The following is a 16,173-nucleotide window of genomic DNA, read 5'->3' as shown; positions in this document are numbered from 1 at the left end:
CCCTGTGCTGTAGTTCTGCCTTCTGCCTCTGTGGGGCAGTATAGAGCAGTCTGTTCATTTTGCTGTAGTTCTGCCTTCTGCCTCTGTGGGGCAGTATAGAGCAGCCTTCTCATTTAGCCTCTAGGTGGCGCCGTCAGCCTGTTAGCACAGAACAACAGCCTCGGTTTATTCTGGCTCCTGCTGCCAGCCCTCATTAAGTATTCATCCACCACAGGAAGTAGTGCCAAGCTCCTCCTCCTCCTGCGTCAGGTCCAATCACTCCGTCCAGCAGGGTGTCAGACAGGAACGGTAGTTGCTATGGTAACTAGTCAAATCCACCGGCGGGCGAGGAGACTAGTTTAAAACACCTGAAGAGGAGGAGACTAGTTTAAGTTGGTTTCCGGTGGTTAATTCTTGTCTTTTGTCGTTGCAGGCCTCGTTTGAACCAACCGTCCGTCCGTCCGTCCGTCGGTCGGTTTCGGCTCAGAGTGGACGACGTCTTCGTGTTTCTCTCTCTCCGTCTCTCCTCTCTGGACCGTTGGCTCTTCTCTTCTTCTCTTCTTCCCTCTGGTCTGGGTGCGTTTGGTTCGTTGGTGCCTTTGAAGCGGGCGGGTGGGGTTTTTGGTTCTGGGTTGCTGGTGGACGGGGTTAATTGCGTGTGGGAGGAGCTTACTTGCAGCTGTTTTTATTGGTGTTTGGTGTTTGTGGGCGGGATCTGTGACCTGTTGGGTGAAGGACGTCTTCTTCATTTCCTCTTCATCGTCTTTCCTTTAACAGGAAGTCAGCTGACGATGCGTCTTTATAAACGCTGCTGATTTTCAAGTTAAGAGTCTCCGCAGGAAATAAAGGAAAAATAATGGCGTAAAGAAACTAAACTAAAAGCACGGAAACCGGATTTAATCAGGTCTGAACTGATGAGAACGTTTAAAACGGGGTTAAAAGTGTCTGTTTTCACTTTGTAATATTCCGGAACTAACAATATAAAGTTGTTTTTACTGAATAAACACTTCCTGTTCAAACCCACCAAAACAAAGTCTCAGGCAGGTTCTTTCAAAATAAGCTTTTATTCATCAAAGCAAAGCGTCGGTCCTTCAGTCCGGTTCTCACCAAAGGGTTTACATTTAAACCATCAGGACTTTGATTAGCGGAGGCGGTAACGTTAGCATGCTAGCGACAGCCTGACAGTTGAGAGTTGGGTTGTAGTTGATCCAGAGCTCTGCAGTTATGGTGGTTCTGATGCTAGTAACATTTAGCAGCTAAGCTAAAGTAGCAGGTCATTCTTACTGCACTCACATCATGAAATATTCTCACTTCGCTTTGCTGTTTTCTCTTCGTTGGTTCCAGACATGTCGTTCTGCTTGAACTGTAGCTATAATCCACCCAGAGAACCTGCCCATGGCATCTGCAGCTAGCCCAGAAGCTAATGTTAGCACGTCTGCAGCTAGCCCAGAAGCTAATGTTAGCACGTCTGCAGCCAGCCCTGAAGCTAGTGTTAGCACGTCTGCAGCCAGCCCTGAAGCTAATGTTAGCACGTCTGCAGCCAGCCCTGAAGCTAGTGTTAGCACGTCTACAGCCAGCCCTGAAGCTAGTGTTAGCACGTCTGCAGCCGGCCCTGAAGCTAATGTTAGCACGTCTGCAGCCAGCCCTGAAGCTAGTGTTAGCACGTCTGCAGCCACCTCTATGGCTAATGTTAGCACGTCTGCAGCCAGCCCTGAAGCTAATGTTAGCACGTCTGCAGCTACCTCTATGGCTAATGTTAGCACGTCTGCAGCCAGCCCTGAAGCTAGTGTTAGCACGTCTGCAGCCACCTCTATGGCTAATGTTAGCACGTCTGCAGCCAGCCCTGAAGCTAATGTTAGCACGTCTGCAGCTACCTCTATGGCTAATGTTAGCACGTCTGCAGCCGGTTCTGCGGCTCAGACCAGATCATCAGGACCAACCACAGGTCCGGACCGGATTCCTGGAGGATCTTTGTTTTCTGGCTGCAGGAGGGAGGCGGGATTAAAAGATCCAGAGTGTTCGGTTTCATCTTCATCAGGCAGCAAACAGGCAGCAAGTGTGGCTGTGTATGCTAACAGGAGGAGGATGAGAGGGAGAGACGGAGGGTGAGGAGGATGGAGCAGCAGGAGGAGGAGGGGAGATGATGATGAGGAGGAGGAGGAGGAGGGGTGAAGATGACTGGGGAGAGAGAGGAAGCCGAGCTGCTGCTCGTCCTCTGCTTCGGGACCAGAGCAGCGCTCGCTCGCTTTCCGTTGATGTGGATCGGTGTGGGGGGGCACCAGGACTGGAGCATGGACCATGTTGCCTCCAGGTGAGTCGCTGCCTCTCTGCACGCGTGTTCTGGTGCGTTCCGGGGGGGGGGCTGCCGGTGCGTGGCGTCCAGGTAGAGGTCACCTTTAGCCTGTTTGTGTCAGCTGGGGTTACTCAGCCTTCCCTTTGGGATCGGGACCCGTGCCGGGTTCAGGGACTGGGACCCGTGCCGGGTTCAGGGTCTGGATCCAGTTCACAATCAAAACTGGACCGACGTGAAGCTGATGAGGCTCGGGTGACAGCAGCCAGCAGAGGGCAGCGTGGCGCCGCTGTGGAGGGACGTTCCAGCAGCTAGCATGTTGACATGTTTGTTTCGTCTTCATGCATCAAAGAGAATTAAAGATGAAAGGGATTTCAGCGAAATGTCCAGAGGGGTGCTAGCATGGCTACGGGGTGCTAGCGGCTGAACAGGCCCCGATCGATCGATCGATCGATTACTGGACATGTTAACGTCACGGCTTGCAGGAAGTGACGGGGGGGGGGGGGGACGGGGGGGGGGGACCTCTGTTTGGTTCTGCCCTTCGTCCTCCGACCGTCGGCTGCATCCCATTCAGCTGAGTCGTCACTGCCTCCTGGTCGCGTCTTTCTGGGACCGGGACCGAGTCGTGAGTCCGGGTTCTGGTTCTGCCGGGTCACCCGTGTCCTCCTGGTCCCCCTGCAGGGCGGTGGTGTGAGCGTTACGGGGAGCTGCGAGGCCAGCTGCTCTGCATTGAGCTGGACAAGGAGCGCCAGGGTTTGGGTCTCAGCCTGGCAGGGAACGTGGACCGGTCCCGCCTCAGCATCTTCGTGGTGGGACTCCATCCAGGAGGAGCGGCCGCCAGAGACGGGCGGATACGGGTCGGAGACGAGCTGCTGGAGGTGACTCCCCTGTGATGGACTGACCTCTGAGGCTGGTGTCGGGTGTCACCGGGTCCGCCCCTGAGTCAGACGATTGCTGTTCCTCGTGTTTTAAGGGAAGTGATGATCAGCAAGTCTTTCTCCTTCAGATCAACAACCAGATCCTTTATGGGCGGAGCCACCAGAATGCCTCAGCCATCATTAAGAGCACCGCCTCCAAGGTGAAACTCACCCTGCTCAGGTAGGACTGAGGCATGCTGAAAACCGTCAGGGCTAGCGTTAGCCACAGCTAGCGTTAGCCGTTGGTTTTAACCTAACCCGTCAGGGCTAGTGTTAGCCACAGCTAGCGTTAGCCGTTGGTTTTAACCTAACCCGTCAGGGCTAGTGTTAGCCACAGCTAGCGTTAGCCGTTGGTTTTAACCTAACCCGTCAGGGCTAGCGTTAGCCACAGCTAGCGTTAGCCGTTCTACAGAAACACTGTTTGACGTCACGTCCCACAAAGACACAGGTAAATCTAACCTCTCCCCCCCCCTCCCGCCCCCCAGATGTGAAGATGCAATCAACCAGATGGCGGTCCCTCCCTTCTCGTCTCCCCGTCCCCCCCCCGTCCTCGGCCCTGTGACCGCTGAGGTGTCCACACCCGTCCCTGTCTCTGTTATCCATCCAAAGATTAAATAAAGTTTAATCAACCTCCTTTTCTGTTTGTCAGACTCCTATTGGTGGCTCCGCCCCCACAGTTAGACCCCACCCCCCAGAAGGCCTGACCCTCCACCCATCATCCGATGTGCCTGTGAGTCGACTCGTCTTCCTCCTGAACTCCGCCCCTGATCCCTGATGGGATGGATGTTATTGATCGGTTATAGATTTAGAAACTGCCCCCCCCCCCCCAAAGAAACCCCCCACGTCCTCCAGGGGTGTCCCTGACCCCGATGTAACGTGGTCTTTGGGTCCTCCTGCAGGACGACACGAGTGATGAAGCAGAACAGAACAGAAGCAGCGACGGCGCCCCCCAGAGTCTGAGCGAGGAAGACGCCTCCAAGACGGTCCTGAGTCCCCGCAGGTGTCCTCACATCCGTTCAGAGTCTCCAGAGGAGGACCTCCGGGCTTCAGGGGCACCTCTGGAGCAGCAGGTAGGGACAGGTGTCTCCTGATTGATTTCTGTCTACCGATCAATAACTGGATCTGGATCTGATCTCAGGCCTGCAGGGGAGCGTCTCCTCCGCTGATTGGTCCAGACCTGCAGACGGCCAACAGAGGTACACACGTTTGTCTGAAGCCCCTCCCCCAGCCCTCCCGTGTGTAACCAATCACACGCCTCCTCAGTGGTTCCGGGCCAGGACACCGAACTGGAGATCTGCAAAGGGGGATCCGGACTGGGACTCAGCATCGTAGGGGGCCGGGACACGCAGCTGGTACCGCACACACGCTACACACGCTACACACACGCCCCAACGCCAGATCCTCACCCCCCCCCCCCCCCCACCAGGACGCCATCGTGATCCACGAGGTGTATGAAGAAGGAGCTGCAGCCAGAGACGGGCGGCTGTGGGCCGGAGACCAGATACTCCAGGTAGTGGTCCGGTCCGACCATGCTGGGGGATCTGGACCCGGTACCCGGAGGTTCAGGTGTGTTCTCGTGTGTTCTCGCGTGTCCAGGTGAACGGCGTGGACCTGCGCGGGGCCACCCACGAGGAGGCCATCGCTGCGCTGCGTCAGACGTCGGCCAAGGTCCGCCTGACGGTGCTGAGGGACGAGGCTCGGTACCGGGACGACGAGAACCTGGACCTCTTCCAGGTGGAGCTGCAGAAGAAGAGCGGCAGAGGGCTGGGACTCAGCATCGTGGAGAAGAGGTCCGCCTTCACGCCGGCGGCACGCGGGCCGACCACGACACTCGGCGTGACGCGTGTGTGTGTGCGGCAGGTGTGGCAGCGGGGTGTTTATATCTGAGGTGGTCAGAGGGGGCGCTGCTGAGCTGGACGGCCGTCTCATGCAGGGCGATCAGATCCTGTCGGTCAACAGAGACGATACGAGACACGCCTCCCAGGAAACGGTCGCCGCCACGCTGAAGGTATCGTTAAGACCCGGCCCGATATGATCCGATCAATCAGGTCATCAGAACCCCCAGACAGGTGGGTCAGTGTCTCCGGAGGATGACCCCCCCCCGGTCAGAATGTTAGCGCTTAATGCTAGCCAAACGTGTGGAGATGCTAAATGCTAAATGAGGTCGTCACATCAGAAGCTACGTGTGTGTGTGTGTGTCTGTGTGTGTCTGTGTGTGTGTGTGCCTGTGTGTGTGCCTGTGTGTGTGTGTGTGTGTGTGTGTGTGTGCGCGTGTGTGTGTGTTCTGCAGTGTGTTCGGGGTCCGGTTCTGTTGGAGCTCGGACGACTCAAAGCTGCTTCCTGGATCTCATCCAGACGCCACTCACGGAGGAGCCAGGTGTGTGTGTGTGGGGGGGGGGGGGGGGGGGGACATCCCATAATAACACACACTGATCATGTCGCTGTTTGTCTTTAAAAGAGCTCAGGTGTCCTGGCTCCGCCCTCTACCCCTCCTACATCACCCCTCGATGACGACGCCAGGTCCAGCAGTGACATCACTTCCTGCTCAAACAGCGCAGGTCGGATGCCGCCCTTCAGGCGTCACCGGGTTCTGTCCGTGATCGATATATTGATCGGTGCTTGTGTTTGCAGCGGGAGGCGGAGCCGTGCGGACCGTGGCGATCACCAGGGTACCGTAGCAACAGAACGTCCAGTCTCGATGGTGTCACCGCTGTCGTTACGAGTGGGCGTGTCTCTCCCTCTGCAGGGCGCCACTGACTCCCTCGGGGTGAGCGTAGCGGGTGGGAGGGGCAGCCCGCTGGGGGACGTCCCCATCTTCATCGCCATGATTCAAGCCAACGGCGTCGCAGCCAAAACACGCCGACTGAAGGTCAACGAGTAAACGTGTGACCTGAGCTCCACGCCGTCCTTCATGGCGCCGCATATTTACCTGTGTGCGTGTCCAGGTGGGGGACAGGATCGTCAGCATCAACGGTCTGTCTGTGGACGGTCAGTCTCACGGCGAGGTCGTCACCGTGCTGAAGAACAGCTACGGAAACATCAGCCTGCAGGTAGCTCCGCCCATCGCCGGTAACGGAGTACCGAACGTGTAGAATTAGTGGACTGTGCCTTTAAATGACATCACCGTCCCAGGTGGTCGCCGACACCAACATCGGCGCCGTCGCCACTCAGGTGGAGAGTTGGTCGGCCGACACGGACGCACCTGCAGCAGAGCCCGAGTGAGTGCACGCACGCACACACACACACACACACACACACACACACACACAGGTGTCCTCTGACTCCGCCCCCGCGCCGCCTCCACAGGGGGCCACAGCCCCGCAGCATCAGCCTGGAGAAAGGCTCTGAGGGACTCGGCTTCAGCGTCGTCGGAGGGTTCGGCAGTCCGCATGGAGACCTGCCCATCTACGTCAAGACCGTGTTCAGCAAGGTCAGAACCATGCTAGGCTAGGCTAGCTAGCTGCCCATCTACGTCAAGATCAGAACCATGCTAGGCTAGGCTAGCTAGTTGCCCATCTACGTCAAGGTCAGAACCATGCTAGGTTAGGCTAGCTAGCTGCCCATCTATGTCAAGGTCAGAACCATGCTAGGCTAGGCTAGCTAGCTGCCCATCTACGTCAAGGTCAGAACCATGCTAGGTTAGGCTAGCTAGCTGCCCATCTACGTCAAGACCGTGTTCAGCAAGGTCAAAACCATGCTAGCCTAGGCTAGCTAGCTAGCTAGCTAGCTCCATACCCGACCAACTTTACTTCTTATAGGGGTGGGGGGGGTTCTGCCATGCTATAATGCTAACAGGCTTAGCTTGTTTTAAGATCCACTCAGGTGTTAGCGGATCTGATTATGCTAAGCTAACCGCGTAGCTTTGTAGGCCTCTGCCGAGGACCGCTCCATGACAGCTGTGAGCGACCCCTCTGGCGAGGGACTCTGATTCGGGTCCAGAGAGTCTGACGCGGCGTGTCGGCGTGCGTTTCAGGGCGCGGCGGCGGTGGACGGCCGTCTGAAGCGAGGCGACCAGATCCTGACGGTGAACGGAGAGAGCCTGCAGGGGGCGAGTCACGAGCAGGCGGTCGCCGTCCTGAAGAAACAGAGAGGAAGCGTCACGTTGGACATCCTGTCGTAAGAACGCCGTGAACAGAACGCCACTCACCTGTCCGACACGCCGCCACACCCCTGGGAAGGGTTCCTCAACCTCGGGCTCGCCGGATCACTGACGGGTCATCAGAATCATGTCGTCTCAGCGGATCAGGGTTAGGGGTTGCCCCGCCCACTCAGACGACGCTCGTTCACCTGGATGAAGCTCCGCCTTCACCTCTGGCATCATTATTATTAGAACTCAGTGATCCGTTTCCTCCGCGTGTAGCGCCGCCTGGGTGTGCTAGCATGCTCGCCATCACTCCCCTGCCGTCGCGTGTTACACCAGGTGAAACGTGAAACCAGGTGAAGCCAGTCGGAGCGAGTTAACCCCGTCAGCGCCAGAAGCCTCTCGGCACCTCCGTCTGGTCCGGTTACGACCTGCAGCACTTTAACGGCCGCCACAAAGAGCATGTCTTTGAACGCATCGTGAAGCCGTGACTCCTGGGCCGGTTTCCTCCCCCTCGCCGTAAACATCCCGCCGACAACCGGAGATTCTGATTGGCTCTCGGCTGAATTTCGTTCACGCCTCCTGTTGAGTCGCATGTTCATGGTATCAAATGTGGAAAATGCATTTTGCGTTGGTTGTGAATGCGTCATTACTCCCTCTGCCAGAAGGGGGCGACATCTCTTCCACACAGCAGGTTTACCCCCTCGAGCAATAGCTGCCCCGTTTTCCTGTTACCATGGATACCATGGAGGTAAACCGTAGAGATTTAAGACAGAAAAGGCTTCCAGGAAGCCGACGAGGCTTAAAGACATTTATTCAAGCTCTTGTTCTCCAGAGTTGGTCGGCGTCTGGGGTGGGTTTAGCTTAGCTTAGCTTAGCTTAGCATAAAGACAGGAAGCAGTGGTCCATTGGGACCCAGATTTGATGCTATGCTAACAGAGAACAAAAGGATTGATTGTAATGTCAAACATTACTTTGGTTGTTGTTCTGAAGGTCGTCTTGTGGCTACAGAGTCGTGCTAACGTCGTCTTGTGGCTACAGAGTCGTGTTAACGTCGTCTCGTGGCTACAGAGTCGTGCTAACGTCTCGTGGCTACAGAGTCGTGCTAACGTCGTCTCTTGGCTACAGAGTCGTGCTAACGTCGTCTCTTGGCTACAGAGTCGTGCTAACGTCTCGTGGCTACAGAGTTGTGCTAACGTCGTCTCGTGGCTACAGAGTCGTGCTAACGTCGTCTCGTGGCTACAGAGTCGTGCTAACGTCGTCTTGTGGCTACAGAGTCGTGTTAACGTCGTCTCGTGGCTACAGAGTCGTGCTAACGTCGTCTCGTGGCTACAGAGTCGTGCTAACGTCGTCTCTTGGCTACAGAGTCGTGCTAACGTCGTCTCTTGGCTACAGAGTCGTGCTAACGTCTCGTGGCTACAGAGTTGTGCTAACGTCGTCTCGTGGCTACAGAGTCGTGCTAACGTCGTCTCGTGGCTACAGAGTCGTGCTAACGTCGTCTCGTGGCTACAGAGTCGTGCTAATGTCGTCTCGTGGCTACAGAGTCGTGCTAACGTCGTCTCGTGGCTACAGAGTCGTGCTAACGTCTAGTCTGATGCTGCTGTTCAGATATTTAGCTAATCAAGCTAACAGCGGCTGCTGTTCTTTATGCGCTTCCAACTAGACGTGTTGTTCTTCCACGATGTGGTCGTTCGTAAATTATTTCTGATCCTGCTGGGAATCAATCATTTCTATTTCGTTTAGATTTGTCATCGTTTCCTGATCGTTTGAATCTTTTATCTAGAGCACAATAAATGGACGGTGAAGGGGTGGAGTCTGTCTGGTGTTCAGGTCACATGACGCTTGTAGCGCCTGTGTGATGGTGACTAATCATTAATGGTCCTCATTGATCAGCTGCAGCTTGTCATTAAATAGTTATTCATCAACAGGAAGCTGCTTCTCCTCGTCTTTATTGTTCTCAATCGAGCACATTGATCACCCTCTAACTAATAATACATAATCTATATCATCTCATGTTCTGCTGAATTTTAGGACATTTGAAAAAGAAAAAAGTTACAGATGGAATTAAATCAAAACGAGTTCTTCATCGTGTGCCCCGCCCGGCTGGGGCGACAGGTACAACAAAACAAATCAGCTGTAAATCTTTACTACATTTTTCGACTTAGAGTCGGCGATGGCGATGTGGAGACAGCCAATAGGGAGCGAGCGCTGCGTCACATGGCAGTGACCTTCTGGACGTGGCCGTCAGACACCAGGTTCTTCTCTTCTTCTTCCTCTTTGCTCCTGAGACACAAACAGTTAAAGAAAGAAAGATCCTTCGGGACAGAGCTCACCTGGATTCTCGTTTACCTGGACATTTCCAGGGCGGGGTCATAAATGTTCTCATAAATGTTCCCGTCGTCGTCGGCGACCTCTGAGGCCGCTGGCGTTGTCTTCCTGCAGTCGCGTTAATATAATCAGCTCTAAAATTGACTTCAATTAATGTTTGTATAAACATGATTGCTATTTAACACACACACTATTAGCTCCTCCCCCTGACAGACCTGCTGGAATCCTCGCACCACGCCTTTTTCATCAGTAAGGTGACGAAGGTGAGGAAGAGGAAGATGCAGAGGGCGATGATGCCGGTGAGCCACTGAGGCAGCGGACGCTCAGTCTCCTGGGCTGCGAAGCAAACAGAGGTCAAAGGTCAGACGCTTCTGTCATCACTTTTAGGGTTCAGGGTGATCGAGCGTGACCGCTGACACAGCCTATTAGCTTAGCTGAACTGTTGCTGTTAAAAGGAAGCGTTAGCTAACAGTGCACGCACGTTTAGCTGCTAAAATAAGCCGCTAGCTAACCTATATAAACAGAAGACTTTTAACTGCTAAAAATAACCATTAGCTAACACAAACCAAAAAATATTAGCTGCTAAACTAAGCTGCTAGCTAACCTATATAAACAAAACACTTTTAACTGCTAAAAATAACCATTAGCTAACACAAACCAAAAAACATTAGCTGCTAAACTAAGCTGCTAGCTAACCTATATAAACAAAACACTTTTAACTGCTAAAAATAACCATTAGCTAACACAAACCAAAAAACATTAGCTGCTAAACTAAGCTGCTAGCTAACCTATATAAACAAAACACTTTTAACTGCTAAAAATAACCATTAGCTAACACAAACCAATAAACATTAGCTGCTAAAATAAGCTGCTAGCTAACCAGACCCAGATGCTTTCCGCTGCTGGGGGTTATTAATAGGTTTAGATTGCTGTCAATAAAACGATAATGACCTCATTATCTTCAGGGCGTGTCGCGTCGCTCTTTACGTTTCAGGAATTAAAAACGTTTCCTAAATGTTTTCATGCAGAAGAGAACGCGCGTGTTCACTGACAGTGATTGATCGATTGATTCTACCGTACCTGTCTGGGGCGTCACCGCCGTCACCAACAAACAGGAAATGAGCAGCAGCCTCCTCATGGCTGCTCCTGTCGTCTGAAGCCGACGGACGCTGCTCAGGTGTTGTTGCTGAATCACCTGTTAATGTTTGACCAGCAGGCGGGGCTTCCTGCTCGGTGGACTCGGCGGGTCGGAGGCGTGGCGTCGCCACAAACGTTGGAACTTCCCTGTTTGTGCAGGTGTGTCTAAGACGGGGGGGGGGGGGGGGGGAGTAGCGCAAAAAGGGGCAACATCTATATTTACAAACAATAATGGGTGAATATTAGGTAAAGCAAAGTAAGGGTCACTCATGGGCCCCGATGGTGCCGGGGCCCGGGACAGGGCCCCGGGGGGGGCCGCGGCGCCCTACAGTATGAGGCAGGTGGCCGAGGGTTTGGTTCTGAGCATGTGGAGGAACTTCAGGTTGAACTGGGCCGGGTTGAAGCCCTGCAGCTCCGAGCCGGAGCTCTGCTGGCCGTCCGGCTCCTTCTCCCTGGAGGTGACCCGGTACTGAGCCTTGACGTTCCTCAGGGGGTTGTAGTCCGGCCCGATGTGTTCCGGACAGCGGAACACCTCTCTGAGCACGGCGCCCTGCTGGGACAACGCCACGAAGCCGTTCCTGTAGGTCACCATCCTGACGACGGGCGAGTAGACGTACTGGACCAGGAGCAGCGTCCCTGTTGGGGACAGGATCCGGGTTTATTCGAGCCTGAGCTTAGTTCCCTGTCTGGGTTAAGGACAGGACGTGCCGGTCTTGACGTCCCAGACTTTGACGGTTCTGTCCTGCGATCCCGTGAAGACGAACTGGTCGCTGTCGGAGAACGCGGCAGACAGAACGCCCTCGAAGTAGAACCCCTGCAGAGACACGCCCCGTTAGAGACCGGCAGAACCAGGACGCCGAGCGCTATCCTGTGGGGGGCTGACCTTGTACTCCATGGTGTGGTCCAGGGCCAGCGGCTTCAGGGACCACAGCCTCTGGACGGCGTCCTCGGAGCCCACCAGGGCGTGGCCCCCCCAGTTACTGCCGGTCACGCAGGTCACTCTGCTGTGATGCGGCTCCAGAGCGGCGCTGCTGCCGTTCCTGAAGTCGTAGAGCTTCACCTCGCCGCAGCCCGTCCCGTACACCAGCCGGCGATCGGGCAGCAGCGCCATGGAGGACAGCGCCGCCTGGAGGAGGGACAAGGGGAAGGAGCTCAGCGGCCCCTCCACCCGGGGGAAGCCGTCTCTGGTGGTGATCTCAAAGAGACGGACGACGTCCTCGTAGGCCACGGCCACGTGTCTCTCCTGGGGGCTGACGGCCATGCAGAGGACCCTGGACAGGCTCTCTGGGGGGGGGATGCACAGGGTCTCCTGGGGCAGGGCCAAGGGGTAGATGAGGGTGGTACCGGTGGTCAGGCCGCACAGCAGCAGGCGTTTGTGCTGCGCCAACTCCAGGCAGCAGACCTCAGCGGAGACGGACAAACGCTCGGACAGCGAACCTGCGGGAGGGACAGCCGGTGGGAACGCCGGTGGGAACGCCGGTGGGAACGCCGCGATGGGACGCCGGCCCGCAGGAACCCGCCAGAACCAGCACCGACCTGTGAGGTTGTTCCAGCTGATGATCTCAGTCTGGCTCTGCTGCCGGACGTAGAAAACCTGGCTGGCGTCTTTGGTGACGGCGGCGTGGGCGCAGCCCGCGGGGATGTGGGCGGCGGCTTTGTGTCGGGCGTCGTACTTCAGGCTCCACAGATGGAGCCAGGCCACGCCCGTCGAGGCAGAGATCACCAGGTCGCCGTGCAGAACCACGGAGGTGACGGGGGCCTCGGAACCGCACAGGGTGTCCAGCAGAGTGCCGGTGAGCACCGACCAGATCTAATAAAGTTTATACAAAATAACGACAGAAAACAAGGTCTGATGTCACAGAACCAGAACCAAACGGAGCTGTGGAAGTAGCTGGAGGACCTTTATTGTGAAGGGGCTGGAGGGCTTTTATTGTGAAGGAGCCGGAGGACCTTTATTGTGAAGGAGCTGGAGGGATTTTATTGTGAAGGAGCTGGAGGACCTTTATTGTGAAGGAGCTGGAGGGATTTTATTGTGAAGGAGCTGCATGACCTTTATTGTGAAGCAGCTGGGCTTTTATTGTGAAGGAGCTGGAGGGATTTTATTGTGAAGGAGCTGCAGGACCTTTATTGTGAAGCAGCTGGAGGACCTTTATTGTGAAGGAGCTGGAGGGATTTTATTGTTAAGGAGCTGCAGGACCTTTATTGTGAAGCAGCTGGAGGGATTTTATTGTGAAGGAGCTGGAGGGCTTTTATTGTGAAGGAGCTGGAGGACCTTTATTGTGAATGAGCTGGAGGGCTTTTATTGTGAAGGAGCTGGAGGGCTTTTATTGTGAAGGGGCTGGAGGGATTTTATTGTGAAGGAGCGTCTTACTCGGATCAGCTGGTCTGCGGCTCCGGAGACGAGGGTCCGTCCGTCTGACGAGACGCAGGCGGACAGAACGCTGTCCTCGTGATGGAGGTCCAGGAACCGGTCCAGCGGGTCCACGTGGAAGAGGCTCAGGGTCCGATCGCAGCCTGCGGACAGAACCGAGTCCGGTGGACGGAACCGGGCCAGGAAGGGGTCTGAACATGGAACCTGCCGTACCTGCCATCAGAATGTTTTCATCTTCAGTCACCGAGAGCAGAGACGGAACCAGAACCAGCTGGACCGCGGCGTGCCGGCCGGTGCCGGAGATCTGCAGAGAGTGAAAACGGATCCCGGAGTGTGAAGCCGGTTCTGGTGCCGGTTCTGGTGCCGGTTCTGGTGCGGTCCTACCTGGTGCAGGACTCCGCCTTCAGAAACCACAAACACCTGCCCGTGTCTCGGTAGCGACACCCAGCTGACGGCGGACAAACGTCCTCCTCCAGCGGCGTCTCCACGGGTCCGGTCCCGCCGGCAGGGTGGCTGATCCGGACCCGGCCGCCGTCCGACAGGGAAACCACCGCCTCCCCCAGAACCCCCAGAACCACGCCGCCGCCGTCCGGCCCGCTACTGACGAGCTCGGCGGCGTCCAGCTTCCACACCCTCACCTGCAGGAGACACACCTGTCCACGGCGAGCTAACGGCGAGCTAGCGGCGAGCTAACGGCGGTCGCACCTGTGATCTGGTGGAAATGAAGAGCAGACGGCTCGGCTCAGACAGGTGGAGGTGTACCGAAGAGGGGGCGGGGTCAGCAGGAAGTGCCTCCTGGATGCACTGAAGCTGCTGGCCGCTCGTCAGGTCCCACCTCCTCAGGGAGCGGTCCGTGGCCACCGTGAGGCAGTGGGCGGAGTCATCGATCACCTTGATTGACAGGACGGCCCCTACAGAACGCGCGGGACGCATTCCAATCGGTATCAATAACGTGTATTGGTAAAGGATCAATCGACCCACCTGTGTGTCCCAACAGGAAGTGGACGAGCTGCTGGTCATCAAGGCTCCAGACCCCCACCACGCCGTCATCTGAGCCGGCAAGCAGAAGCCCCGCCCCCACGCTGACGTCCAGGCAGAGGACACCTGAAGACAGACAGACAGGTAACCTGACTGCACATCAAACGGACTCGTTCAGTTCTACGTCTCTGACCCGCATCAAGTCCGGTCAGGCGGCTCTGCAGCGCCCCCCCTGGCTGCTGCAGGAAACTGCACTTCGGGATGAGGACGGGCTCGGGGTTGGTCAGCAGCCAGTCTTCACATTGGCTAACCAGCCGGCCAATCAGGGAAGGGAAGGGCGTGGCCAGAGAGCAGAGTCTGGCCAACAGCTCGGTGTAGAACAGAGACATATCTGGACCGGGACAGAAGCGGGACAGAAGCGGGACAGAAGCGGGACAGAAGCGCTGGTTTTTACTTGGATTAGATTCTCATTGAGATCACTGAATTCTCTGAGAACAACTGACCCATGTGACCCTTCAGGAAATCCAGAGTGGGTTTCATCAGGACCAGGGTGTCCCGGACCAGTCCGGTCTCCATGCAGTCCATGTACTGGGAGCACTGGTCCAGGTCCTGGATCACGCTGGACACCCCACAAACCCTGCTCTGGCAGAACAGCCACTCGGCGCTTCCTGGAAAACACCACGGCGAGCGTAGACCTGTATTCTGTGTACTGTGTACTGTGTACTGTACACCGCGTACTGTGTACTGTACACCGCGTACTGTGTACTGTACACCGTGTACTGTGTACTATACACCGCGTACTGTGTACTGTACACCGTGTACTGTGTACTGTACACCGCGTACTGTGTACTATACACCGCGCGTGCGAACATGCTAATGCTCATGCTAACATTACCGATGACTTCCTGTTGGAGATCCTCCCACAGGCCTGCATGCAGCAGGTGATAGGGCAGCTCCTGAAGCTTCCTGACGTTAGCCAATCCTGGAGCAAACCACAGAGGCTGGGGCGGGACCTATGACATCACACAGCCAATCAGAACAAGTGTGAATGAGGAGGGTCAGTTTCATGTCTTTATTTAACTCCTCAGTTTATTCTCAGATATTAAAGTATTTATTATTATTATTATTTATATTATTTATTGGTTTTATTATTATATTTATTATTATATTTATTATTTTATTATTATTGATTATTATTATTTATTGGTTTTATTATTATGTATTATTATTGTTGTTATTATTGATTGTTATTGATTATTATTGTTATTATTATTATTATTATTATTTATTATTATTATTGTTATTTATTGGGTTTTTAGTGAATGAACTTTGAACCTTTCTGTCGGCGAGCAGCACCGACAGGCCCGGCAGAGACACTGGCTTCAGCTTCCCTGACCACCGACCCAGGAAGTACTCTGCCAGATTCCTCAGGCTCCGCCCCCTTCGATCTGACGTCAGGTACTGCGCTGAAACGGCCTCCGACATTCGCCTGCACACGAACATGTGACCTTTAACGTTGAACCTTTTCCTGAGTGGCCGTTGGTCCCGCCCATTACCAGTTGGAGAAGGTGATGGAGGCGACCCCGCCCGTCCAGCGCTCTTCCAGGTGTTCCTCAAGGTCTCGTCTGAGTCGGGCCCACAGGAAGGCGGGCAGACGAATCAGTGAGGGTGTGGGAGGGAGGGAGTACCTGTACACCTCAAAGATGACATCATCATCCAGGGACATGACATCACGTAGTTCCGCCTCCAGAAGACCCGCCCTGTGAAGTCAGGAGAAGTTTTTTGTATGTGCCACGCCCCCTCACCTGCTCAGGCTGATGTGTGTGCCACGCCCCCTCACCTGCTCAGGCTGATGTGTGTGCCACGCCCCCTCACCTGCTCAGGCTGATGTGTGCCACGCCCCCTCACCTGCTCAGGCTGATGTGTGTGCCACGCCCCCTCACCTGCTCAGGCTGATGTGTGTGCCACGCCCCCTCACCTGCTCAGGCTGATGTGTGTGCCACGCCCCCTCACCTGCTCAGGCTGATGTGTGTGCCACGCCCCCTCACCTGCTCAGGCTGATGTGTGTGCCACGCCCCCTCACCTGCTCAGG

The 16,173-nt window shown here is 55.4% G+C and overlaps 1 protein-coding gene and 1 pseudogene across 1 annotated transcript; one reads left to right on the top strand and one right to left on the bottom strand.

Moving 5' to 3' along the window:
- The first annotated feature begins 2,153 nt into the window (after positions 1–2,153).
- On the top strand, positions 2,154–7,306 carry LOC137917247 (multiple PDZ domain protein-like; annotated as a pseudogene).
- Positions 7,307–11,057: 3,751 nt separating this feature from the next.
- LOC137917248 (NACHT domain- and WD repeat-containing protein 1-like) lies at positions 11,058–15,841 on the bottom strand (the record flags this gene model as incomplete). The annotated part of the gene is given in 15 exon segments (XM_068760067.1): positions 11,058–11,368; positions 11,441–11,546; positions 11,616–12,169; positions 12,269–12,542; positions 13,104–13,246; positions 13,317–13,407; positions 13,488–13,570; positions 13,573–13,741; positions 13,809–14,014; positions 14,085–14,207; positions 14,275–14,472; positions 14,585–14,749; positions 14,977–15,094; positions 15,417–15,570; positions 15,638–15,841. Coding segments are annotated over 15 exon segments (2,899 nt in total), but the record flags the coding sequence as incomplete, so codon positions are not given.
- Positions 15,842–16,173: the final 332 nt, after the last annotated feature.

Source organism: Brachionichthys hirsutus, unplaced genomic scaffold, assembly GCF_040956055.1.
Source record: "Brachionichthys hirsutus isolate HB-005 unplaced genomic scaffold, CSIRO-AGI_Bhir_v1 contig_1245, whole genome shotgun sequence".
Classification (NCBI taxonomy): Eukaryota; Metazoa; Chordata; class Actinopteri; order Lophiiformes; family Brachionichthyidae; genus Brachionichthys; species Brachionichthys hirsutus.
Note: the sequence above shows the minus strand (reverse complement) of the source record. Positions and strands in the feature narration are given on the sequence as shown.